Raw genomic sequence first — 27,708 nt, forward strand, 5'->3', positions numbered from 1 at the left:
AGATAGGAAAGGTTGGAAATAGATAAAGATTGATAAAGTAAAATCACCAATGTTGCTACCTGTTAAATCCAATTTCTTTATTCTGGACACTTTCACTTGATAAACATAGCCCTCATTTGTTAACTCCAAAAATATAAACATGAATGATTTATTGTCTGTTATTTACATGTAGACCGGTAGAAATATTCCTAACAACATGTAGGCCTAAAACCATAATCTCCTTTCCCCAAATCAAGTGTCCAAATCAGGTTTTAGGGAATAATTCCACTGAAATAAAATGCTAAGGATATTGAGTGGCACCTGCATTTCACTTATTTAATCATTAGTCAACATGCTGAAGGGCTTGCCAAAACTAACACAGGATCCTGGAAGCAGCAACACGCCCTGGGAGGTAGGCTATCAAAAGTTACCAGAAGCCTGTGATTCGTTTTCACACCAAACACTAACAGCAGGAGGAGCTGGGAGTCCTGTTTACACTGACTGGAGACATCTCTGAGGAACAATGAACTGGTATGTCGATTTGTATGTTGATAACTAACTATTCCTCTTTTTTAGCATGGAAAGATAAGGGACTCTGAAAGGTAGGTTTAGCCAGCTGTTGAGTTTAACGTTAGCTGAGAAACTCCATGAATCACGCCCTAATGTAAAAAATACAAATGTAATACATTTCTTTACTGAATGCTTGCTGCTCAATTAAAGGCTTAAACTCACCAACATTAACATTTAAGAGATAGTCGTTGTGTTTTACTGTCTGGCCATATATATATATATATATACACATACACAGTCTATGGTCTGGCCACATAGTTACGTTTTTGTCTTTGTCTCATTTAACACTAAAAATAGTGACTCAGAACCTGGAGCATTTTTTTTTTACTTTTTATTTCCATTTAATTTTCCATTTGGCCACCATGAAACATTACATTGAAAAATGTGTTTTTAATTTTGTTTTAATATGACGATCTCTCTTTGCTGACGACTAGTAAGGTTCCCCCAAGATATATTTAGCAAAGAAAAACGGTTGTTTAGCTAAACAAAAAAAAGTAAGTTAAGACTGTTATAATACAATATTTTCCGCTGTTTGATGCCAATGCTGTTGGTCATTCTACAGAAAAGGTGGAAGTGCTGTCACTTACTTTTGCAGACACCAAAATACATGACGTTGACCTAATACTCACATTCATTATGTTGAATAAATAGAGATTGTCTTTGCAATGGTACTAAATAAAAAATATTTTTATACGTAAATTGCAATTTATTTAATGTCAAAAATGTCAAGTTCAAGGAAATTGTCATTTTGATCATACATCATATTTTCAATAAATAAATCTAATTTATATTTACATAACATTACAAGCATTAAATATAACACTGAAATGGTAAAAAAAAAACGCAAATTATTATTAATAATATCAAATATATGTCAGTCACCCAAAATTACGTCATTGGTGTTACTGCTACACAAAACGCTTTTATTTTGAAGTAATGTACTGTCTCTGAAGTGCCTCCTGTAACAAGAGATCATTTGAGACAGTGCAGTGGACACGGACAGACATAAGGAAAGTCAGATACTTCTTACTTTGTTTGTTAAAGGTGTCATTTTATCTTCAAATTTTACATGCGTCTTTCAAGTCTGTCATTAGTGTTACTCATTGCATAGGGGTGAACATTTTAATGGGAAAATGTATTGTATTGAAGAGTTAAACGATTTTGATTTTGACTGAAGCCATATTTGGTCTGACAAATTGCAGCCATTTTGTTAAAATGGTAGTGTTTTCTCCAAATTGTCACTGGTGTTACCGTCACTGGTGTTACTCTTCTTCCTGGTAACACGTAACACCAGTGACATTCCTATACAAATAAGCTTTGTATAAAAATAATAAAAATATTTTAGGCTCTACTTGTTGTGGATTCATCAAGTTAAGAGTTAGTTATTGCTATTTAACAGGTTTTAGATGTTTTTAGAAGGAATATATTTCAGCAGATTTGTATCACCCAGATTCCACCTTTTCTGTAGAATGACCCATATACTTTCTAGTATTTCACCGTAAATTGCGGCCTGTGGTCTTAATCTTGTTTATTTTTAGCTAGCTTATTTCTAGCTAATTACTGAATTAGCTATAGTGTCTGGATCCTATTGTCACGAGCACACCCAGGTGTATCCGGGTGTCCGCGTGCTGCACCTGTTGTTTAACCATGACAGGTGGGACCAATTTCAGTTTCAACAAAAACTCATGTCCATAAGTAATGTGCTGTGGTCACTTAATGAATTCTAACAATAAGCTGTCTGAAATATATTCAAATCCTAATCGAGTTTCTTCATGTTGTGATATTACACCTATGCTTAATTTAAAGAAAACAGCCCACCTGTTGAAGTTTACCACAGCTATTCACATGTATAGGTTGTAATCGTTGTAATGGAAACCCTGCCGGAGGGAGACAGGGCAGACCTGTTGAAGGGGGGAGTTACTGACACCAACTCACATATCCATGATCTGTTTCATGAAGATGCACAGGTATTTGCTCCTCAAATATTATATTGACTTGTTGATTTTGGGATAACTAAACCAGCCAGTTCTGTGACTGTTGTTTGTCTTCGGCAGGGCTTGCAGCTGTCCAGTCAGCCCTGGTGGAGGATCAAGCTGTTTGTGTGGGAGCCAGTGCTCTTCGGTACCTGGGATGGAGTATTTACCACCTGCATGATCAACATCTTTGGTGTGGTGCTATTCCTACGTACCGGCTTCCTTGTGGTTAGTATTGTTTCCTTCTTGTCTTTTGGTTCTTCTATCTATATTACATATTAGGAAATAATCACAGCTTGACTACACACACACATTTTTCTTGTTTATTAATCAACAGAAAAACAACACATTTTTTTATTTTATCTTAACCATAGTCCATACATTTTGTGAATGTATGCTGAATGTTATTGTTCTCTTAGAGCTGCATCTAGTGATGAAGTTTGCCCTCAGCTTAATGTAAAAGAGATTACCTTCTTTAAGTATGAATCGGTAATATGTTGGGAGTGTTGTCCATTGGAGCAACCACCCACCTCCAAATTCCTTCTTTTACTTTTATCTTTTGAAAACAATAAAGAATCTGCCCAAAGATTGAACCCTTCAGTAAGCTTTTTTTTGTATGGTCTTCCCTAAAGGAATTCCCTTTCAATATTATTATATTGAAATGCATTTGGAAGTGTTTAGTGTGCACAACTGGTGCAATCAGGTGCTTTCGAAGAGCAAATAAATAGTGACTTTTCAAATTAGAAATGAACTATGTGTGGCAATTGGAAGACCAATTATTTTTATATTTTCCCTTTTATAATCTGTAGACTCAAGCTTGGGCTTGGCTCTACTTTACATGTATCTTTCTAGCTCTGTTAAGGCTGTTTGATTTGAGTTTTTAGCTGCAACCATCATTAAGTGTGTGTCACTGCATCAGATGATCCCAAACACTTTAATGTGCATGTGTCATCTCCGGATTCAGCACAGAGACTCTTTGATCTTAATTACTACATTCATTTGAGTTACACTTGACAGCTTAAACATAGTTTGTCATGTGAGAAAAACGGTAACTTGAGTGTGAGTGAGAGGAATCTCCTCATAAATTACTTGCTTCTTTCACTACTTATTGTGCGAAAGTGAAGTGTGAATGTCTTCCAAACATGAACATCATTTATCATCCTTAGTTTTCCATTATACTAAAGCAGAAATCTAACCATATGGTTTTAACTCTGCAAATAATAGTGTGAGAGAGTTTAAAGCAAATATCATGCGGGTAACAATTTTCTTTCCAGTTTCTCCTAGATAAGACATAATGATTTTTGCACACATTTACCTACAGCTTGAACACAGGAGCGTTACATTAAAAGCAAAAGATTGACTAATTATTTTGGTTAATGAGAAAAATGTGCAGAGACATTAACGGAATAAATATTTGAGAATATGATACAAGCATGCTTGAATTATTTACTAAGTGTGCTTTGGTTCTTTATTATAAAATAAATATTTTAATTTAAAGCTGCAGATTAAGTTTTTTTTGATCCCCCAGAAGATTTATTCATGAATTGCAGTGCTGGCCTCATCATTCTGTACTTGCAAAGATAAATATGCAATTAACTGTATGTTTTTAAAAAGTAATAATTATCCAGAGTTTTAAGGATAAGATTCCCTTGATTGCATTGCTCATTCATTGGTTTTAGACCCCAATACAAATATATTTTAAAGTAAAAGACTATATACAGTAACTAGATTTTTTTAGTACAAATATTTTGTATTTAAAGCTGTTAATGAGTTACATGCTGCAGATGTGCAACACTTTCACATGGGATAGTATTTTGTGTCATCTTGTCTCCATCATCATCATCATCATCCAGGGGAACACAGGCGTGCTGCTCGGGATGTTCCTGGTCTCCATGGTCGTGCTGTTTGCCTTAGTGGTGGTGATGTCGGGGATCGGAGTGTGTGAGCACTGCGGTGTTGGCGGTGGAGGAGTCTACTCCATGATCTCCACCGTCCTGGGTGGCCGGGTCGGGGGCACAGTAGGGCTCCTCTACATCTTTGGACAGGTGAGAAACATATCCAGACCAATTAGATGTGAGCTGTGGTACATGTTCTTTTTGTTATTAAAGTTTTTATTTATGAACATACATGGTACATAGCTCACATGGTACAGCAAAGAGGAAGGTCAGGCTACAAAACATATTAGTTAAGTGTACCTGGTTAAAAGAAAAATACAAAGGTGTAAGATTACCAATCAGACACTACAGCGATCATAAAATAATAACAACAAATGATGCTTGATTAGAATAACAGTCAGGCTACCAGTTAGAGGTCAGGTATTCCACAAAGTCATCCCAACTTCCTAGAACCACAGGTCCTCTACCCCTGATTCTTGCCAACATAACCTCATATGATGCTGTTTCACTCATCAGAGTCTTCCATTCGTTAAATGTTGGGATTGTGGGTAATTTCCAGTGTCTCAATATAATTCTGGCAGCTGAGGTTATCCCAGCCATTAAAACTATCTGTTTTAATAGGCATAAACGTGGGGATAATGGAAAGTATATTCCTAAGAAAGAAAGTTTTAATGAAACATTTCTAAAGCAGACGCTTTTCTGCTTGCTCCTGCCTCTGCTTACTTTTTTTATGCTGATTTTCCTATTTTTCTTTTCTGATAACTTCGAGCAGTGGCTCCTGGATATTAACTTATCACTGGGACACTTACTCTTCGTAAATAGATGGAGGGTTTCAGACATATTTCAATATTTTTACGACGACCTCAGCCTTACAGTAGCGTGGCCTAGCAACAGCTAAAGCCTGGTACTGCATGCTATTTAGCTAGTTAGCAGCAAAATGCCTCCGTTCTCTACAGATGACTTCCACAAACTTCTACAGAAGATGGCCGTGTTGGAAATGAAAATGCAGCGGTTGGAATTTAACTTGGAAGTGAATGGACTATGTTGGAATGACACCACTTTACCAGTGTTGCAAAAGAATGGAAAAGGGCATGCTAGTTAGCAGCTACAAGGATTCCAAGGAGCAGGAGGGCTGTGTACTGGGTAATATCTACAAGTGGTAGTCCTCCCTGGAACTCTCTGGGTGCAAGGCTGAAGAGTAACATTTAATTTCCATGGGATTTGGAAGGACAAATAACAGGCAGAGCCCAGCGCTCTGAAATTTGTGATGCGACCGGCCTGCATTGTTATCACCCAGGAAGAGCGCCTCTTCAACCCCTATTCATACTAGGAAACAGCCGTGAACAGCTGCTAAAGGGAGAACTACAAACAATCCTCCTAAACCACCAACTGTGCCAATCCAGAACAGATACACTCCGCTGACCCCAGAACCGGAGAGCTCTTTCTGATGACCTGGATAACCTGTCCTCTTCACACAGCAGGGTAAGGACCAATAGCTACTCCAAAAATAAAAGGCTAGAGGAAAAGCTAACGACTGGGCCTGAAACTCTGATTGTGGGTGACTCTGCTGTAAGAGATGTAACAAGTCTGTGTCGTAAGAACAACACCAAAGTACTCTGTTTTCCCAAGGATATGGTCTCTGACTTGGCTGAGAAGATCCTGCATATTGGGGCTGAACATCCGACTGTAAAAAATGTGGTACTGCACATTGGAACAAATTATGTTGTGAAACAACAGTCAGAAGTGCTGAAAAAAGACTTTAAATGTTTGTTGGAAACGGTCAGCTCTCTAAATGCGGAGGTGTTCATCAGTGGCACTCTACCGCCAGTCAGAAGAGGAGTGGAGAGATTCAGCAGATTGTTTGCACTAAACACATGGCTTTCAACTGCCTGTACTGACCATTCTGTCAATTTTATTGACAATTGTAACTTTTTCTGGGACTGCAGACATCTTTTTAAGACAGATGGAGTTTGCCTGAACAAGTTAGGAGTGAAATTGTTTATCTCTAACATATTCAACTGTCTGCATCATCAATCTGTTCCCTTTGCCAAGGACAAGCAACTAGAGGAATCAAAACAAGAGAAAGACACAACACATCGCTCAGAAAACCTTGAAGCTGTATCACTGCACCCGCCTGAGGAATGTCTTGATTATGGGAAACCTATGAGACAAATGGAGGAGTCTCCACCGCCCTTCACCCTCCCTATCACCTTTGAGGATACTCTTCCTTCACCCCACAGCTCTCTCTACTCACCCTCGCCCACCCTCCTGGAGATCACATGAAGGAGATACAGGATGGCACCAATTCCTTCCTGGAGTTCAATGACCGCATTAAGGCGATACGCAGGGTGGGCAGCATGTCATTTACCTCCGCCCCTCAACGACGCCCACAGAGACGCGCACCATCTCCCCCGTCTTCATCACCGTGCCTACGTCAACCACCTCCCCCCTCTTCAAGATACCATCTGCTGTCACCAAAGCCTGATAAGAATGTGTGTGTACAAAATGCAGCAAACTCTTACTGATATGTGCTGGGTCCAGGCTCAAGGGCGTATGGCACTCTCAACTCTTTCCAGGACATGCCGGGGCCCTGCCTGCCAGTAGCTTTGCCATTATCTGTGTTGATAGGTAATAGATTGAGATCGGTGAATCAGCTTAGAAACGGAAGCGCTCGAACGTTTGTGTGAGTTTAAAAAATCTGACTGATAGTGTATTTAACAAACTTAAACTAGCTTTATTAAAGGAATGGTCCACTCATTAGATAATTAATCAAAACTTCAGTATTTAGTGAAACGTTATGTTTAAACCATACCCTGAAGAAATCAGCGATATTCCCCGGTAAATAATGATTTTATAGCTCTTTTTTATCAAGACCTGTATATTCCGTCTGGCCGCCGCCATGTTTGCCATTTTCAGTAGTCACGTGATGGTCGTGACGTCATCCATGCGTTCACTTTGTCAACACACGGAAATATGGTGGAGTATTTCAGTTCGGACTCGTCAGCAGAGGAACAAGTTTTGACCAATGTGAAGAGATTGGATGGGGGAATTCATCCATACATATCAGTATGACAATACGACACCCACTGTCCTTAGACCCTCACATCGTACAAGGAAAAACTTCCGAAGAAAACCCACAGTTTAAAGGGAACATGGGAGAAACCTCAGGGAGAGCAACAGAGGAGGGATCCCTCTCCCAGGACGGACAGACGTGCAATAGATGCCGTGTGTAAATTGAAAAGATAATACATTTGCAACATAGGTAGTCCAAATGTTTGGAAATGCATGTGTGTATAATGGGAAGATGATATAAGATACTATATGTATGCATGTAGTACCACCCTTGCTAGCGATTCCCTCTCTAGTTTAGCATACTCAGCTTCGTTGTCCCTGGCCATAGAATCACGATTTTATGGGGCCGGAAAAACTGGGGGGAAATACACACTAGCCGGTACTACGCTATATGGAAAGGCCACCAAAAACTGTCCTGGCCTGGATGTTAAAACGGGGCTAGCCGCTGCAATGGAAATGCGCTATAACATACCTTATTCTTACTCCGAGCACTACTTCTGCTCCTCCGTCGCTTCACACTTGCAGAGGGCGATTTCTCTACTGGCCGAACTGGTGTCCTGGTCGGTGATGACACCAGAAAGACCGATGGTACTGCATCTCCATTGAGTAATGGTTGTTCTTTAAATCCCATGTTATGTTTGATCATACTCTCAGAGTAGTCGTCCGGAAATTTGAAATGTTCGCTGCATACATGAGCCTGTAAATCTCTCGGTTCGGGCCGGCCACATTTCGCTAGCCACTGCCTCCGAATGTACTTCTTATGCTTACCTTTTGGCAACAGATGGAACCGAGCATTCCGTGGATTGTTCCTATCCGAATTATGGCAATATTTCGCGATACAGTGAGGCATATTTGAATAGAGAAACTACAGTAAATAACATGGAGATCAACGTGTCTTCGAAAACCAAACGCATGGATTACGTCACGTCCGGGAAATGGCGGCGCCCACAGTGTTGATGTTATTTCGGTATATAATCAGTTTAAAAACACTGATAATGTCATCGGATTAAAAAAAAAAAGAGAGAGACTGGCAGAGACTGGTCTGTTTTATCGGATGATAATTTTTAAAAAATGAGTGTCATGAGCATACCATTCCTTTAAATGTCAGGTCATTGGCAGGAAAAACGTTTTTAATCATTGATTTTATCACTGAGCACAATCTCGATGTTATGTTTTAAAGGAAACTTGGATTGAACAAAATAACAGTGCAGCTGTTCTTATCGAATCAACACCTCCCAACTTTAGTTTTATGAGTCAGGAAAGAATGCATAAGAAAGGAGGTGGAGTTGCTCAATGATTCCCTTCAATGCAGGAAGACATTTTATGGCAACTTTGCTTCTTTTGAATATGTGGCCTTTCAGCTGCAATGCTCCCCTCGAGCTCTGTTCCTAAATATCTATAGACCACCCAAATACTGTGCAAGCTTTTTTGATGACTTTACTGAACTGCTGTCTATAGTGTGTATTGACTTTGACCGTCTAGTCATTGTTGGTGATTTTAACATCCATGTTGACAACCCCCATGACAGTGGGGCTAAAGAACTGTTTTGTGTTCTTGATAACTATGGACTGACTCAGCATGTGACGGAGCCCACGCACAATAAGGGGCACACTCTGGACTTAATCATCTCAAAGGGTCTAAATATCTCTAAGGTTGTGGTGACTGATGTTGCACTCTCTGATCATTCCTGTGTTTTCTTTGAGAGCTCTATTTCTGTTCACAAAAAGAGGTAACATCAAAATGATATTTAACTGAAAATACTAGGGAAATGTTTACTCAGAATTTTTCTTCCATACTTGCCCCTACTAACATCTCAGTAAATAAGCTAGTAGATCATTTTAATTCCAAAATTAAAAAGATTATAGATTCCATTGCTCCAACTAAGGTAAAGGAAGTGACTGGCAAGAAAATATCTCCATGGAGAAAGGCCATGAGCGTGAAAACAGAAAAAAGAGAGTGTCGAAAAGCTGAACGCAGGTGGCGAAAAAAACAAATCTCCAGGTTCATTTTTAAATCGATAAAGAGAGACTTGGCTTTTATAATTTAGAATTGAAAATTGCACGACAGTCTTTCTTCTCTGACATCATTGCCAAAAACAACGCACGTGCCTTGTTTGCTACCGTTGACAGACTAACAAACCCCCCAGTGTCAGTAGCCTCTGAATTTCTATCCACCAGGGCCTGCAATGAATTTGTCTCCTTCTTCACTGACAAAATTCAGAAAATTAGACAAGCAGTCAGTGCCTCTGCATCAGGTGCAGCAAATGTTTTGTCCCTGTGTCCACTTCAAATCAATTCAAACACCATGACACAATTCCATCAGATTAATGATAAAAACCTGGAGGACATTATACAATTTCTGAAATCTTCCTCCTGCTGCCTTGATATTATTCCAACAGGATTTTTCAAAAATGTTTTTCATTGCATGGCCTCAGATCTACTTCATATAGTAAACAAGTCTCTTCACTCAGGTGCCCTTAAAACTGCAGTCATCAAACCGCTCTTAAAAAAGAATAATCTAGATGCTTCAGTAATGAACAATTACAGGCCCATATCAAACCTGCCATTTCTAGGTAAAATCATTGAAAAAGTTGTTTTTCAACAGTTGAGTAATTTCTTGCATTTAAATAACTGTTTCAATGTGTTCCAGTCAGGCTTTCGACCAAACCACAGCACTGAGACTGCTCTTGTAAAGGTCTTCAATGACATCCACTTAAACACAGACCGTGGCAGAACTTCAGTGTTAGTATTATTAGATCTCAGTGCTGTGTTTGACACTGTTGACCACAACATATTACGAGACCGACTAGAAAACTGGGTGGGACTTTCGGCTACAGTTCTAAATTGGTTTGAACCCTACTTAAAGGACAGAAACAACTTTGTTTCTATAGGTAAATACACATCTGAGTTGACAAATATGACATGTGGGTTCCTCAAGGCTCCATCTTGGGGCCTCTTCTCTTTAACATCTACATGCTACCACTGGCTCAGATATTGAAAAACAACAAAATAAGTTACCATACAGTCGGTATGCGGATGACACACAGATTTACATAACCATTTCACCAGGAGACTATTCTCCAATTAAAACACTGAGTAAGTGCATTGAACAAATCAATGACTGGATGTGTCAGAACTTTCTCCAATTAAACAAAGATACAACTGAGGTAATGGTTTTTGGAGCCAAGGTAGAACATATACAAGTTAGCGCTGAGCTTCAGTCTGGAATGTTCAAAACAACAGAGAGCCAGAAATCTAGGTGTAGTCATGGGCCGTTTCTCAATCTCGAGGATTCTGGCTTCCAAGCCAAGATTTCAAGGATGCTACGTCATCGAGTGCCGCCGAAGGACTGTTCCAATCTCCAGCATTCTTGGAATTCCACCGAGGCCGCGTCCTTGGTTTGGGGGAAATTTCGAGGCTGCACATGGGTAGACTTCGCGTCCATAAAATCCCCACAATGCTTTGCGCACGGACCAATTTCAAAAACCCTTGCGGAGAATTTCTGAACCGACGCAGCACACATTTCAATGTAAGTATATTGGCGTAGAACATGTGTTGGTAAATATGTTACTTTGTTACATTTGTTTGTTATCACCAAAAATGTGTTCCGTGAAAGTAAAGCAAGTTCATAATTAGATAGACATCGTGAGGTATTTATTTTCGGTACAGTTTATGTTGAAACCGTTAGAGAGAGTGGCACACTTGTTAGCCTGTTCCATTCTTCTTCGTTTTCCGAAGCCGTGGCTTGGAAGCATACTTGCTTAGTTTCTGAAGGAAGTGACTTGGAAGTACGCGACTACCAAGCCAGCATCCTCGCGATTGAGAAACACCCATGGGCTCTGAGCTGAGTTTCAACAGTCACATTAAAACAGTTACTAAATCAGCCTACTATCACCTAAAGAATATATCTAGGATAAAAAGACTAATGTCACAGCAGGATTTGGAAAAACTTGTCCATGCTTTTATCTTCAGGAGACTCGACTGCTGTAATGGTGTCTTCACAGGTCTTCAAGACCGTGGTTTGTGGAGGACACCAAAAAAGTCCTAGAAAAGACAACTTAAACTTAGCTAATGTGTATTTAAAGGGATAGTTGAAATTGAACCCCAAATAGTTTCGTTTTAACTTATATACAAGCATAATTACGTACCAAAACAATCACACCTGATTAAAAAAATATAATAATTGCCTTACGCATGTTAGAAGCACTTTATTGCAGCTTCCCCGAATTTTTTAGAAACGAAATGATCGATTCAGCCAAACCGGAAGTGAGGAAAACTCAGGAAGACGAAACAATAACAAACCATGGCGTCTATGCAGAATGAACGTGGAAGGGCAAATATACCAGACAAAGAAGAAGGATTGTACGAGGTATCCAGTGATGATAGCGAGTCAGAAACATCCTCTCGGCTTTCCTGCGAAAATGTAGTTTTAGGAACTGAATCTGAATCCGGTTCAGTAAGCGACGATGGTGAGAATATTGAGCCAGACGATGGACCATTACGTCCTTATTTGTTCGAGCCCGAGGTGATGGAGTTAGTTCACGGCATGGGCAATGGCGAGGATGACCAGGACCAGGTGCCAGATGATGCACCCCTACGCACAAATAATCTTGACTGGTAGGTCCCTAAGCATAGCTCACGCGAGGCGCTATATTATATATTGCAAAAGTTGGCATGCATGCACTGTAGGCCTATGGCTATGCCCGAGGATGACTGCATGTAGGGTACATTTCATAACATACCAGGGTCAGGTTCACATAAATTATCTTGTCACATTTATTATTGTATATGTAACAGCCTTATGGGCATTAATTACATGAATACATTTAAATAAATTGTATACTAGCATGATATACAGCTGGAGCCAATCGGTCTTTTGACGTAGTATGGTCCTAATCCTAGGCTAGCCAGGCTGCCTGTCAAGTGTAGGCTGTACTCACAGTACTGTTAGTCTATCATGTCTATATGATGACTGTAGTGTACACATTCGACACTGTGTACCGGATTATCGGATGACGAGGCCTCCGGTCGCCTAATCGACAGGCAATAAATGGCGTTGTACACAATGGTACAGGCTAATGATGCATTAAATCTGCCAGAAAACATAATAAAATACTCGTGCCTCGTCCAATGTTTGTGCCCGTCTTCCTTTGTTTTCGTCATCACCCGAAAATTCCCGAAGTATTTCGTTTCATTGAGAAGGCGTGGTCGGGAGCAGTAAAATTGAAAATAAAATGAAACTAGGCGCATGAAATTAAAAAAAATGGTTTATTATGCTTATTTTTAATAAAAATACATAAGTTAAACCCAAAATTCGCGGATTTCCACTATCCCTTTAAAGAAAAGAGAAATAGTTTTGGTGAAAACTAAAAAGGTACCGTGGGGTACAGCAATTAGTTTTGGTTTCAAGACCCTGGTTCACGGAGGATACCAAAAAAGTCATAGAAAGACAAGGTAATCTTAACTATGTGCATTTAAAAATAAAAAAGAGGAATAGTTTCGGCGAAAACTAAAAGGTACCATGGGGTCAGATTATAATTTTCCAAAGGGGGGTTTGTTCAGATGTGTGTATCTCACATTGCACTGTAACTGTGATTCATGTATCTTTGCTTTGAAATGAGTGTTTTTAAATGCCATTTGATGTCATTGCTTTTTAGATATCATTTTATAATATGTTTCTTAATGCTATTAATGTCTTTCATTTTTGTAAGTACTTTGAATTGCCTTGTGTTGAAATGTGCTATATAAATAAACTTGCCTTGCCTTACCCATGCCTCTAAGAATTCCAACATGCTTTGCCAAAACGGGTTGACCATTGATCATTCCCATATGAGCTCTACAAATGTGCCCATCTCTTTCTTGCATTTCCATTATGTGTTGGTATTTATTAGTCCTATTTTGAAAAGCCTAGATGGTGACATGTTCTTATGCTCTCTTATCTCTCATGCTGCGTCCCATCTTGCAGTGCGTAGCTGGAGCCATGTACATCACAGGTTTCTCCGAGTCAGTGGCGGAGCTGCTGGGTCTGCAGAGTCAGTGGGCGGTGCGCGGCATGTCAGCGGTAGTGCTGCTGGCACTGCTGGGAATCAACCTGGCCGGTGTCAAGTGGATCGTTCGCCTCCAGCTGCTGCTGCTGGCCGTGCTGGCCGTCTCCACACTGGACTTTGTGATCGGCACCTTCACGCACCTTGACCCAGGTAGGGATGTGGATATATTCACATTAGAAGGGTAAAGTGAAAAGCTAACGGAGATCGTGAGAAGGTTAAATCAGTATCCATGTTTTGTGTCTTCTAATATTATTTATATAAGAGCCTTTGAAGCATTATTTAGCCATGCTACAATTAATCATGTAGTAGACACTTACAATCAGAAGCACTTCCAGGACATGTTAACATCATTAACCGAGTAGCCAAGTCTTCAGAAAATACCATTGAAAAATCTCAACAGCAGTTACCATATCAGGGAAAACACATTGCTATTTAAGTCAATTAGGAAGTTTAATGTTATTAGTTCCACTGTGTTTTTCTGGCATAACATGTTTAAATGTCTACTGCAGAAAGGTTGATGAATTGTCTGTTTAGGGAGCGATGAAGAAACAATAGTGCTCCAAAGGCTACACACATTCAGGTTAGCAAGAATTCTTTGGAAAGAACAGCATACACATAAGTAAAATAATCATATCAATTCAAACGCATATTTTTTTAGTTGATGTCAAATTCCTCTTAGCTCCTTGTTTTATAGTTTCCACAGCATTTTTACTGTTTGAAAAAATATGAGTCAAGTCATGTTATGGAGAGATGTTGATAATTTTGCTCAACCTCCAAAGCCTGCTGGAAATATTGGGGAACAATGACTGTTTGTTCACTTGAGTGGTGAGTGGCAGTGACCTGTTGAGGCCAGCAGGTGTAGCTGTAGTATCATTTATCATTTTCTTAGAAGGATGGTGTTTGAGTTCAAATCTTTTTGATACAGATTTTACCCAGTTTTGTCAGTTTACTCGTTTTCTCCAAAGATACTTTCCCTGCCTTCAGAGGCTTCTTGCTTTAGTTAGAACATAGATAGTGCTGTTTTCGTGAAGCCTGAGCAAACTCTAAGACCGGCAGTGTGTTTACTGAGAATACTTTTTTTCCTTCTTTTTTTCTTTTGTGGTGAGGAAATGTTGCCTTTTTGAGTAGATTGTATTCTTTTGCTGGCCGTCAGGAAGTCCTTCCCCACATTTCCTGTTCTCACTGATTATCAACGTCCTGTCCAGTGGGAAGAGAAAAGTGTTCCAGGAGTTAATCCTGTTTTTTTATGAATAGGACATAAAATAGACCCTATTACTTGGATACAAGCAGAAACTGAAAAAGGTTATCTAAAGTGCACACGATTAAAAAAAAATTAAAAATAATAATATTTAGTCCTATTGTGTTGCCTTTTCCTATAGCAAACCACAAGGACCCCTAACCTGAACTTGTCCACCACTCCCAACCTCCAGCCGTCTTCATACAGTATTACAGTAGGCTGGTTTGCAGAAGTTTTGAGGGAGTAGCAGGCATAATGGTTTTTCCAGGTTTTTCCAATTAAGAGCTTCTGTGTGAGTTGTGGTGACCTCATGGCTGGTAGAGCACCAGCAGGTCCCCTAGCTGGATGAAACAGCCCAGATTGGCTGCCCTCACTGAATCTGGAGGCCCGTCCTGAAGAAAAGGAGCCACCACCAAAATCATGTGGTCACAGTTTGATAAGACGTCCACTTATGTTCACTGTGGTACATCACTCCCATTCATTTCATGTTTTCCAATTGACCTTATATATCAACAGCACGCTGGGATACTGGCTTGTTAGCAAATGTTGCTTTCAAAAAAATGTCTGTGTTCATGATCTGAAATAGTATAATTAATGGCTTTATGATTAGACAATTAATAGATGAGTGGTTTAAAGGTGTTTTTCAAGCAAAAAGCCCAAACCTTCAGTGGTTTCAGCTTCCTTAACTTGAACATTTTCTATTTTTAAATATAATACATTTAGTGTTGGGATTGTGGCAGACAAATATGAGGTGCTTGAAGATTTCACCCTGGCCTTTTTAGTGTTTATTTTACATTTTACAGACATTTTCATTTTGTGTCAAGGATTATATTTCCCTGATTTTGTGGCTTTTGAACATCAACAGCAAATACATTTGAAGGAAAATACTATATTACTAGGGTTTGTGAGCATCAACAGCTAGAAAAATCAACATTTTTGTTATTTGGATGGGTCGTGAAATTTCAACCAGTAGACCTCATACCTTATTCTGTCAAAAGCTCTTGGTCATTATTTTTGAACATGTGAAGCTCATGTGTAGAAGTCTTTAGGGGTGTTGTATGAACATGAACTTTAACCTGTAGGCTGACCTCGCTTCCACATTTCCCCGCCTTAAGGATCTGTTAAGGGACTGATAATGACAAGTCCTTCCTGCAGCACTGAGACAGGTGGACTTTAAAAATAGTGCTTTATCGTCCCTGATGGGAGGAGCATTCATTTCACAATTGTAGTATTTGTGTCGTAAATGATTTAGCTTGGTTAGTTACACTGCCAACACATTGTCTCTGCAGCAGAATAACTCAACCACAAATCCTTCTGAATGTGGTGCACACATGCAATCCAACCTCACCCAGTCCCTTTAGTTGCAGCCTATTCCCAACAGAACAGGAAGTCGTAATGTGCTGCTATGATCTGGGGTTTAGGGTGTTACCCAGGCTCACCCACATTTTTGGAAAATGACAAAGAGAGAAGGCCGGATCTGAGGCCTGTTGCTCCCCCAGAGAACGCCACACCATCTCCCCACCATCCAACTCTATAATATATAGCTCTCAATCATCCCAGTGGGACCTGCCCCACCTCTGCGCTCTGTGCACAACACTTTATACTGGTCAGTGTGGGAGAGGCCTCGTGAAATCTGACTACACATTCCTGTCTGCATCAGAGGAATGCTGAGTTCAGAGAGGAGCCCCACTCTGCATATGCACTTGTTCTTCAGACAATATGATACTGTAATATGATTGCTGTCACCACAGCTTTCTGAGATCTTTATTGCTCTGTCGGCCTCCCTAGAGCAGACTGATGTTTTGTATTCATACTAAGGTCGGCCCACATCACTGGTAGTTGTCTTGTAATATAAGATATAAAAAGTGAAATCGCTAATAGCTGTTGTTTTACTCACAGTTTTTCCAACCATCTCAGTGAGGCTGTATCCTTCATCAAATTACCATAAACTAACAGACATTGAAATAAACAAAAAAAACAATGGTTGCTGTGCAAAATATATGTACACTGCCATCTACATATATTCTGCTGTTTGTACACCGACCAAGGCAATGCTTTTGTTTTGTTTCCAACAGTGCTTTTCTGCATGATCAGTTCATCATAGTTAACAATGTGATTAACCATGTAGAATTTACAGTCTACATGTTAGTTGGCATTTTGTTTTGCTGTATGATTTTAAATAACTTGCACCAAAGTTTGTGAAAAACAAGTTTGTTTATACTGTACTCTGGAAGTGTATCCAAGCAATGCATTTTGTGTTCATAGTTTTCCAACAAACTCAACTGAGCAGTCATAGAGTTAAGCATGGTTGGATGCTGGAGTGCATGTTGTAATATGGGTGATGCAGACTTGAACCCTGAGTGGCCTGGATCTGTTCTGGCTGTTTGGACAGAGGGCGGTCTCACAGGGTCACAGGGTGAACACGAGTCTGGGCACCTTGTTCCATTTGTTGTCGGTTTTTACGGCCTCCTTAAATTCTTCTCCGGCTGAACATGTGCATTTGTAGTTAGTGATTTTTTCAGACCTTATGTTTTTGGCTTTTGTGTTAAACAAGTCCCTCTCTTCCCTCTGTCTCCCTCTCTTGCTCACTCTCATTCTTTTACACAAACTTGGAAGCCGCTGAGCTTCTGAAAAGGGTGGCGACTTCCTTTTGGATAAACATGTCATTAATCCGAGAGAACACATTCTTTCCCATCGCAAGATAACCAAGAGGGAAATGTCCGGTGTTGTAACATGGGCCTGCCCTTCAGCCCGTGTGGTTTAAATGGCCCCCGCAATGCAGAACAATCTCCTCCTGCACGTTCGACAAACAAAGACCTGACACTGAACTCACTGACCATGACTTAGGCTGCATACTTTCACAAGTGTTAAACTACCTATTGTTACAAATACATGCTTTAGGCTTCAAATTAAAGTCACACAATCTGAGATCAGGTAGTGCTGCTCCACATTTGGGGGAGTATAACAAGTTAAATATGAACATAAACATGAAGTTTCATTTATAAAACCTCTAACTAATACTTGCAAAATGCAATATTTTTAAGAACCTATCATAGATATGGTTTTAAAATCGTTGTGTCTGACACTGTAGGTCTTTCCTGGGAAAATCCCCGGGGCAGACATGATGTGTTTACATTTCCACTCAGTCTCAACTTTTCCAAGAAGTGCAGTGCAAAATCTCACCACTAATCACTTGACAAGGAGGAAAATGAAGTCAAGCAAATAAAAACACCACCGTAATGATAACTTTTAAATCAGTGCTAAATCATACTGTGGCTGCAGGATGCAATACAGCGTCCCGCCTGCAGCCTATAACACTGGCCATTTGGGGGGTTATGTTTTTTGTCTGTTTGTCCTTTGTCTTATCAGAATGTTATGTTAAATCTAAAGCATTCAGTCTTAACAATTCAATCATATATGACCGATATTGCAGATGAGACTGGACCATCTGCAATATGTGGATGCATTCACTTCCCTGATGGCTCCCACAGGATTGCTGACATCCTCGTGGATTCATCTTCTTATTATAGACACATGCATTTCCAAACATTTGGTGTTTCCAAACATTTGGTCTACCTACGCTGAAAAATGTATTATCTCTTCGATTTACACACAGCATCTATTGCACGTCTGTCCGTCCTGGGAGAGGGATCCCTCCTCTGTTGCTCTCCCTGAGGTTTCTCCCATGTTTCCCTTTAAACTGTGGGTTTTCTCCGGAAGTTTTTCCTTGTACGATGTGAGGGTCTAAGGACAGAGGGTGTCGTATTGTCATACTGATATTCTGTACACACTGTGAAGACCACTGAGACAAATGTAACTTTGTGATATTGGGCTATATAAATAAAGATTGATTGATTGATTGATTGATTGATTGATTGATTGATTGGTTGATTGATTGATTGATTGATTGATTGAAGGTATTTTTGGGACATTTAAAAAAAATAAAAACATCTTCTGTCATGTATATGAATTCGAGAAAAGTTTAAAAACCAAAAGCTCTTCGATTTATAGAAACATATCATGCCCATTGGCCAGTTAATTTCAAGATCAATCAAGCAAGTTACTTAAAAGGACATGATGTCTTCTGTTAACAAATGTGTACTGTTGATACCTTGGACAGTTAATCCAATACAGATTCAGTAATTACAGTATTTGTGTGTTGTCTTCTTCCTCAGAACATGGTTTCATTGGTTATTCACCCTGGCTGCTCAGCAGCAACACAATGCCAGACTACACCTCAGGAGAAAGCTTCTTCACCGTGTTTGGGGTCTTCTTCCCTGCTGCTACAGGTGAGGCTGACCCCATCATCTCTTTTTAATCTAATATTGTGAAAACGTGCAGTAACACACTTACACTTTGCATGGTATATGTGCAGTATGTATAAGAAACACATTATTTGACCTTTGACTGTCGAGAATCGGTCCCACTTTTCATTTGTTTTGCAACTAAAGGCAGTGTGAAAAGACATTTGTATTGTACGGTATGTGTTATTCATGTTTATGGTTTGTGTGTGTGCGTCTGTAGGGGTCATGGCAGGTTTCAACATGAGCTCAGACCTTCAGCGGCCTGAACACAACATCCCTGTGGGAACACTGGCAGCTGTCTTCACCTCGTAGGACCACACACACACACACACACACACACACACACACACACACACACACACACACACACACACACACACACACACACACACACACACACACACACACACACACACACACACACACACACACACCAAAGATTAGCACCACTATGTGCACAGACTGAAAACTGTAGAATCATTAACACTGAGCTACAGAGAAAGCTGTGGCAAAATGTGAAGCTGTTGATCAACATGTCACGACATAAAAATGGTTATCTTACAGAATAAATGTTAACTTCATGTCGTACTACAATGATAGTTTTAATTTGTGGAGTCTATTCCTCAAGGTAAGAATCATCCTAGGTGGTACTTTCCAAATGTTTCTCTCAGATCCCTTTCTGTGGTATCTTCTATCAAAAAGGGGCATTTTTTCCATCTCCACTGGAGAGATCAAGCGTGCGCCCTATCACACACTGCTTGATTACACAATCCCTCTATTAATAGTGAGAGAGCCGCTGTGGTTAATAATCCTGTGTGATGTACTGTTGCTGACCCACAGGTGGTTCCTGTATCTGGTCTTTGTCTTCCTTCTGGGGGCCATCTGCACCAGAGAAGCTCTGCGCTATGACTTCTTGATAGCAGAAAAGGTAAACCCCCCCCCACAGTCTTTGTTTCCATTCTGCCCCGTCAGAGAGGCATCAGAAGGGCTGAGGTCAGGGGATTCCCCACGATGCCTCACTTTGTTGACGTGGTTATAGTTCAGGTTCTGACTAAATGAATGTTCTTGACTCAAGCTGAAAACCCAGGTTAAAGTATATGAACAATACTTTGCCCGTCCCAATACCCCCACTTGCAAGTGCACTTTCACAATCTGACAAGTAGTCCAATGTTGGAAACATACTAACACACAGTCCACTTCACACTGTGCACTTTTCCTAACACTGTTAGGAACATACTCAGAATGCCCCACAGCTGATTAGAGTGCACAGCTTCACAGCAGGCCAGTTAGTGGTGGTGAAGCCTCAAGGCTGATTATGATAATCAACAGACGAGTCAAAATGTATGACGTGTGATTCAGTATTATTTACATTCACATTACCAGAGTTTAGTAGACTCTAGATCAAAGGTTGTTGTGTACAAACTTCCTCTCCCAATAATATTTGATTTAACTTGAACCCATCACGTACTCTTTTTAACATCCTTGACTTCTTCATCAGTGGTTAGCTCTCATTGTTTTCACAAGGGGCTGGCTGCAGCGGAACCGAACTGGGTGTAGCTGTTGTGAGCTCTCGACCCCACCCCATCCTCTTCCACCCTCTGTTTGTTTTCCTTCTTCCTCCAGGTCTCCTTGGTGGGCTTCCTCTTTCTGCTGGGCCTCTACATCTCCTCCCTGGCTTCCTGCATGGGCGGCCTGTACGCAGCACCCAGGATCCTCCAGTGCATCGCCCAGGAGAGGGTCATCCCCGCTCTGGCCTTCCTGGGAAGAGGGGTAGGTGGATGGATGGAACCATAAAGGGAGGGATGTCTGGACATGAACAGTACAGTGAAAGATATAAGCTACACTCACCCTGATGTCAATGCAAATTATCTAGTGAGAGTGTACTTATATGCACCATTAAGTTTACTTATTTGAAGCAAAACGTTACCTTTTTTAAATTGTCACATTTACGTTAGCTGTTTACATGATTGCAATAAAGGGATGATCGAAGTAAGCAGCTCCTAGATCAGCATAAACCCACACTTCTAAGGGGAGACATCACAGGTGAATAGCATTGAAAAGGGGATGTTCTTGCCTGTAGTGTCTGGCTGGAATTTGGACATCTTCCTACCTGAGGGACATATTAGTCGTAGCACTAATTTGCACACATAATAGGCCAAAAGTCTAACGGTCCGTCCACACAGCGGCGTGCGTTGACGCTTGGAGGTGGGCGTATCTGAAGCTTGGGGATTTTTTTCGAGCAACGCGACCAACAACCAATCACATGAATCTCCCGCCCCCGACATACAAAGCAATAGCAATGTTAAAACGAAGTAAACTGGATATAAACTCCCCAAACAGGCGAAAACCTACCAGTTTCACCCACTGTCTCTGCCACCTCTCTCCATGCCTCGCTCCTCCGGTTTGTATCCCGGTAGATGAACAGAGACTGATCATACAGCACCGGGTGATTCACTACCGCCATAATGAATTGTCCCTCCATTTTTTGGAATATGAGGAAATGACCTGCGTAGTCTCTCCCAGAGCCCTAGAGAGATAGTATCTCTAGGGCTCTGGTCTCTCCCAGCATACACACTGTTTGATTGGCTAGCGCTTGTACTGGCAGATTTGCATAAACGGGATTTCATTGGCGGACGCTTCTGCCGAGGCGCCAAAAGTTGAACATTGCTCAACTTTTGAAGCGAGCAACGCCAGCAACGCTCCACGTCGCTTCCCAAAATGAAGTTCGGCTAAAAGTGACGTCACCCCATTCAAAGTGAATGGGCAGAAGCGTTGGAAGCTTCAACGCACGCCGCTGTGTGGACGGGCCGTTACAAAAAAAGCTTGGAGCTGGGCGTGTCTGAAGCTCGACCAACAACCAATCACATGAATCTCCCGCCCCTGACACACATGCAGCGGTTTGATTGGCTAGAGCTTGTACTGGCATATGATTTGATTGGCTGACGCTTCCACCGAAAGCTTCAGAAGCTTCAAAAGTTGAACATTGCTCAACTTTTGCAGCCTGAAACGCCAGGAAAGCTCTGCTCTGCTTCCCACAATGCAGTTCAGCGAAAAGTGACGTCACCCCATTCAAAGTGAATGGGCAGACGCGTTGGAAACCGTTTTTGAAGCTGTCGAAGCTGTAGTGTGGACGGGCCGTTAGTGGCCTGCGATGCAATAGATCGGAAAACAAAGACCAACTAATAAAGAAATGGTACAATGTGCTTTTCATGATTATAACTATGCCATTGTTAAGCAAACTCATAGATGCTTTTATTCATGCTCTGCATTCAGTTATTTTGGATAGTGAGATTTTCCTAGTTTTAGAGTCATGAAGTCATGAAGTCTATGTGAAGCAGTGTCTCTCAAAAGTATAGATGCACACTGAAGAAGATTGATGGCTGCACAACCTTTTAAAACAATATAATTTAATCGTCAAAGTGCATTTATTGATCTTAGAAATATACTTTTAAAACATTACAACAAGTACATTTAATTTCCTGATTATACTTAATTTAACAATGCAGACATGTCATTTGTACTTTAGTATATAAGTCTAGTATTAGTACACACACTTAGAGTAAGTAGAGGATCTGTGTACCTCCTCCACCACTGCTAATGAGTGTGTAGTCTGGATGTGCAGGGGGGTGTGGTGGGTGTACTCAACAGGAAACAGTGACAGGACTGCCTAACTATAGAGTGCAGACTCCACTCCATAGAAGTGAGTTTACTGACTGCATAACAGCCAATAGTCGAGACTTACTTCTGTTACACAACACACACTCACACACACACTCTCTGTCACGTTGACATCCTGACCCCGTCCACCCCAGTTTTCCTCAGACTTCCCTGGGTGGCAGCGGTGTCTGACCTCTCTCAGCGGGCTGGAATGAGGCCCTAGACATCTTGGCCCAAATCAAAGCTTCAGAACAAACGCAGGAAGGGCGGCGGGCAGGGCCCCGCTCCGCTGTGTGCTCTGGAGGCCCGCCAGGCGCACAGCGGTGCTCCTTCAACTGTGTGTTAGGACCTGGGATGTAAAAGCAAGCTGGTTAGCAAATCACATGTTAAAACAATTACTAAACTCTACTGGTTTGGTTTTATACTTCTCAAATATAACTTTAAGTTCAGATGTCCTTCTAGGTGGCTGTTTGTCCCTAGTATGCCTATACTTAAGTGTTTTTGGGGCAAAAGGTTGAAGTTCTAATACTACAGTGTCTCAATCTGGAGAATTAAGACGATATCCTATGTACAGAATGTGACACAAAGCATGTTGATTTTTTACAAAGCAACTACCTGTGTGACAGATGCATCTCTAGAACATTTTTTGACTTAATAAAAAACGTTTTTTTTCATTGTTTCCTTAACATGCATAAATATATATCTCCAGACTTCTGTCCTTTTATACTTGCTTTTTTAATACCAGACGAGCAGCAAATGGGATGCTTTTAAATGTTCCTTTGATGCAGTCAGAGCTTGGTAAAGCTGCATTCTCCCACGATGCTCCCTTTTTATGGAATACGCTGCAAGTAAAACTTTGTCTAGAGGCACTTCCTACTGTAAGCATGCTACGATTAGCCCTTCATGAAACATGGAACTGTTTTACCTGATGCTATTGCTGATGTGATTATGCTTCTTGCCACTGCACAAATGGCCTTCTGTATTTATATTTGAATTGTATGTTTTTTTTGTTTAATGCCCTTGTTTTATGTTGAAACTTGTTGTGTGCCGTGTTGGTCAGGACTCCCTGGAAGAAGAGATCTTGTATCTCAATGGGACATTCCTGGATAAATAAAGGATAAATAAAAAATAAAATAAAATAAGGCACCACAAAATAATGAAAACATTATAATAATACAAACAGCAAAAATACAATTAAAGCCTAAAGGAAACTATTTTCTCATCTTATAATCCTATTCCTGTCCCACCAGACCACCATTGGACACTCAGTTTACATTTCCCCACATTTCTTGTTTCTATTATTGCGTTTTTTCATTGTTTGACATCATTGTTGTGTCCCTCTCCCTCTCTCACAGGAAGGCCCTAACAGGACTCCCGTGGCTGCTATCTGTCTGACCAGTCTGCTCACCATGGCCTTCATTTTCATCGGTCAGGTCAACGTGCTGGCTCCGATCGTCTCCATAAACTTCATGCTCACCTACAGCTTCATCGACTACGCCTACTTCAGTGTGGCCATGACCTGCCAGCTTCAGAGTAAAGAGAAGAGGGATACCATATCCCCCGCCAAAAGATACGGGCGTGGGTCAACCGTGAGCTCCAGGCCTCTGATCGAGGAATCTCTTCCGAGCTATGGGAGTGGAGGGGAGAGTCCGCAGCGGATGAAAGGCACTCTGCTGGAGTTTACCAAGGACATGGACCAGATATTTCCCCCTGTGTCAAATGTTGATGCTGTGGCTGAGAAGACCTCCTCCATGCAAGAGCTGAGCAGTAGATGCAAAGGCAGAACAGCTCCAGTCACTCCTAAGCAGATGCTGATGGACAGCTTTGGCTTGGACCTAAACAGGAATATGTTCCCTGAGGAGAACGTACAGGAGATGAGTTCTGCTCCACGTGAGGAGGCTGCAGAAGAGCCACAGGACTCAGCTGGTGACCCTCCCCATCACAGCCCAGGTGATCAGCTCATAGAGTTCAGTGTTAGTCTTGTGTGTTTTAAGCAACCTGACCCTATATTTAATCTTTCAGTTGCCGGAGGTAAAGCGGAGCAGCAGAGCGTTGAAATCAAACCCATGCAGGATTCGTTATATGCGAAATTCTGCAACCACTGGGTCGCTCTAATCGGGGTTCGTAAACACCCTTTTTCATTTGTTGTTATGGTAGAATATAAGATCATATTAATTATTATGTTCTTTCTTTCAGGCATTGAGCTCCATATTGATTATGTTTGTTATTCAATGGGCTTATGCCTTAGCAAACATAGTCTTAGCCTTGCTGCTCTTCTTCTACATCGGGAAAGTGAGTCCTGGACTACCTATAGGTGATTTCCTTCAGTTCATTTCCTGTTTAGACACATTTAGCTTAACTTGATGAGAGGTCCTGTCATGGAGACCATGTGTCCTGATTTGGACTGTCCCAGATAAAAAGCATATGCAATATGGATGGAAAGTACAAGATGATGGAATGCTGTGCTAACATATTGTGGGGATTTCCTGCGTCTTTCTCATATAAACCACCTGCACATGTGCAGCATTTTCCAGCTTTGTATGCCAGACTAGAACTTCAATAGATAATGGATTGTAATAAAGCTTTTTGACACTGTATACCAGGCAGCACTTAACTCTGCACACATACATGTAGCTAATGTTAGCCTGCTCTTGTGGCCTAGTCCATTTTGTGTCTGATAGATTGTGACAGTCAATGCAGCTCGGGTTTGATATGATGCAATCAATGAACTTACACCGACCAGAGCCAATCCATATGCCTGTTCCAATTGTAGAAATACAATTGACTCAGGCTGGCATGAGTTACATGTATTGTAAAGGCTAGCATTTGTTTTTCTAAGGAAGAATAGGATATTCTTTTAACTGACAATATAACCTCAGATAATGAAAGCAATTTAAAAAAAAAAAAGAATAGCTTTCTAAGTGTTTGAATGTCTTAGGACTTGTATAAAAGTATGAGTAGTCTCTATGTAAAAAAAAAAAGAGCTGAATCACGATTTTTACATCATCTAGAATAGATCAGGGGTCACCAACCTTTTTTAGGATGAGAGCTACTTTAAAAAAATAAAACAAGTCGGGGCCTACTTTTACGCCTCTTTTTTTTGTTTTTTGCTGTGTATATATTTAGCTCTAGATCAGGGGTGCCCGACCGGTCGATCGCGGGGAGATTCCCAGTCGATCGCGATATGTGTCTAAAAATAGAACAACAATATTCTGTTTTATCGTTAACGTCCTATAACATAATCTTCCTGTGCCAGAATAATGCACTTGAACGCATCAAAGCTTTGTGATTAGCCGGCGTGACCCCATGTGTCGGGGCGTGGCTGGTGGGCAGTGGGCACTATTATCAATTCAGGTTAAGAAACGAGTGCTGCTTGCATCCTATTTTAAAGGCATTTATTTTTATACTCTACTAAATGCAACAAAAAAAGGGTTTGATTCTATTAATTTTGTCTTTTTTATTGCACTTTGCAGCAGATTCCTGTGTCGCTTCAGATCTGAGTTGTCTTATTAGTAAGCCTAATTTGTAGCAACACTACTCAGTTTTATACAAGTAGAAGTGTGTATTTACCTGGTAGCAGGCTGTCAGTAATGGCTACGCCTCTCTATTTGGACTGGTAGATCTCGGCAGACTGGCAACTTTAAAAGTAGCTCTCGGTTCAAACAAGGTTGGGCACCCCTGCTCTAGATGATCCCATTATGTTCAACAATAGACCTCTTGATGTGCTATTTACCCTTTTAAGCATTTACATGTGTCACCCCGCGCTCAGTTGTAATGACCTGGCACTTTTCTGGGAGTATCACTTGCACTCTTTTTGCCTGGCAGGCTGGCAGCTGTTGTGGCTTAGGATTTCTAGAATAGCTGGATGAGACACCCAGCAGCATCTGTGCAATAAACTCACCACAGTGCAGCGTGTCATGGCTGTCTGACTCACACCGTTTCTGAGCACAAGCTCCACAAGTGTTAAACACTTGTCCCACAGGTGGTCAATGTGATGCTGTGCGTAACCACTCCTCTGTGCACTGTTACAACTTCAAATTGTGACACAATAAACTCAGAAAATGTAAATGACTAAATTTACTAAATGACTGTGATGGCATGTGTTTTTAATGGTTTAACTGAGGCTAGTCCAACCCATTGAGCTAATTTCTCCAGATAAGTTTTGATTTAGATTTATTTGCAGGTATTGCAGCTCGATTCAGCTTTTTCGTGTGGCTCAAGTCGTCGTTGAAAAGCATTTGCAGGTATTGTGTGGTTGCTATGATACATAATGATCAGTAAAGAATCAAGTTATAAGAATGACTGCTTGTAGGACACATAAGACATTAAAATGCAATTCATCATAAGAATGTCTAAGTTATCTGTCCAGATCATTTATAAAGGAACTAAATAAAAAGTAAATGCCTGCCTTAATCAATTAATTGTTGTATTACTAAGAAATGTGATCTACATATTGGTCCTGTTATGCATCATTTCCTATGTCCCTAAAGCCTATTTCTCTCCCTGTTTTCAGGGGGAAAGTATCCCCTCAGGATGAGATCGTAGTCACCCCCTCTCTGTCCGGGGTCGGGCTGAAAACCAAGCAGCTGACGGAGGAAAATGCAGACTTTGCCTCTCGTCACCGATACCACCAATCGTCCTTCATAAGAACCGAGACAATGGTGCAACCACCAGCCCACTGACTGACTGACTTAACTCTGCCTCTGTTTCATGTCATAGCTGTAAGCCTCAAACCACATTTCCTGCCTCATTCCGTGTGGGCCACATGCAGCGTACGTACACACATGTTACAAAGGTTTCATTAAAATGAGTTCATTCTACATACAATATGTCCTGGTCGTTTTTAGTTTGCCTTTACTAGTTGACATCACCTTTCAAATGTGGACTTTGGGTCCTTGCAAATAAATCTGATGAAAACCAAAGCAGTGGACAAGAAAGGTCCTGTATTACAAGATTCATGCTTTAAGATTCGGAA

General features: G+C 40.8%; 1 protein-coding gene across 6 annotated transcripts; it reads left to right on the top strand.

The window, feature by feature from the left end:
- The first annotated feature begins 401 nt into the window (after window positions 1–401).
- Window positions 402–27,560, top strand: slc12a8 (solute carrier family 12 member 8). Of its 6 annotated transcripts, none has more exons than XM_034110169.1 (14): window positions 403–510; window positions 2,403–2,516; window positions 2,604–2,750; window positions 4,376–4,567; window positions 13,454–13,685; window positions 18,948–19,061; window positions 19,297–19,384; window positions 19,917–20,004; window positions 20,700–20,846; window positions 24,089–24,683; window positions 24,756–24,853; window positions 24,930–25,025; window positions 26,917–26,977; window positions 27,247–27,334. In XM_034110169.1, the coding sequence occupies exons 2-13, from the start codon at window positions 2,418–2,420 to the stop codon at window positions 26,962–26,964; spliced, it is 1,944 nt and encodes a 647-aa protein (XP_033966060.1). In that variant the 5' UTR covers window positions 403–510; window positions 2,403–2,417; the 3' UTR covers window positions 26,965–26,977; window positions 27,247–27,334. The 6 variants fall into 6 exon arrangements, with proteins under 6 accessions (XP_033966054.1, XP_033966060.1, XP_033966059.1 ...); XM_034110168.2 differs by having other exon boundaries at window positions 406–510; window positions 24,930–25,047; window positions 27,247–27,560; XM_034110163.2 differs by having other exon boundaries at window positions 402–510; window positions 24,089–24,853; window positions 24,930–25,047; window positions 27,247–27,560.
- Window positions 27,561–27,708: the final 148 nt, after the last annotated feature.

The sequence above is a fragment of the Pseudochaenichthys georgianus genome, chromosome 21 (assembly GCF_902827115.2).
Source record: "Pseudochaenichthys georgianus chromosome 21, fPseGeo1.2, whole genome shotgun sequence".
In the NCBI taxonomy this organism is placed as follows: Eukaryota; Metazoa; Chordata; class Actinopteri; order Perciformes; family Channichthyidae; genus Pseudochaenichthys; species Pseudochaenichthys georgianus.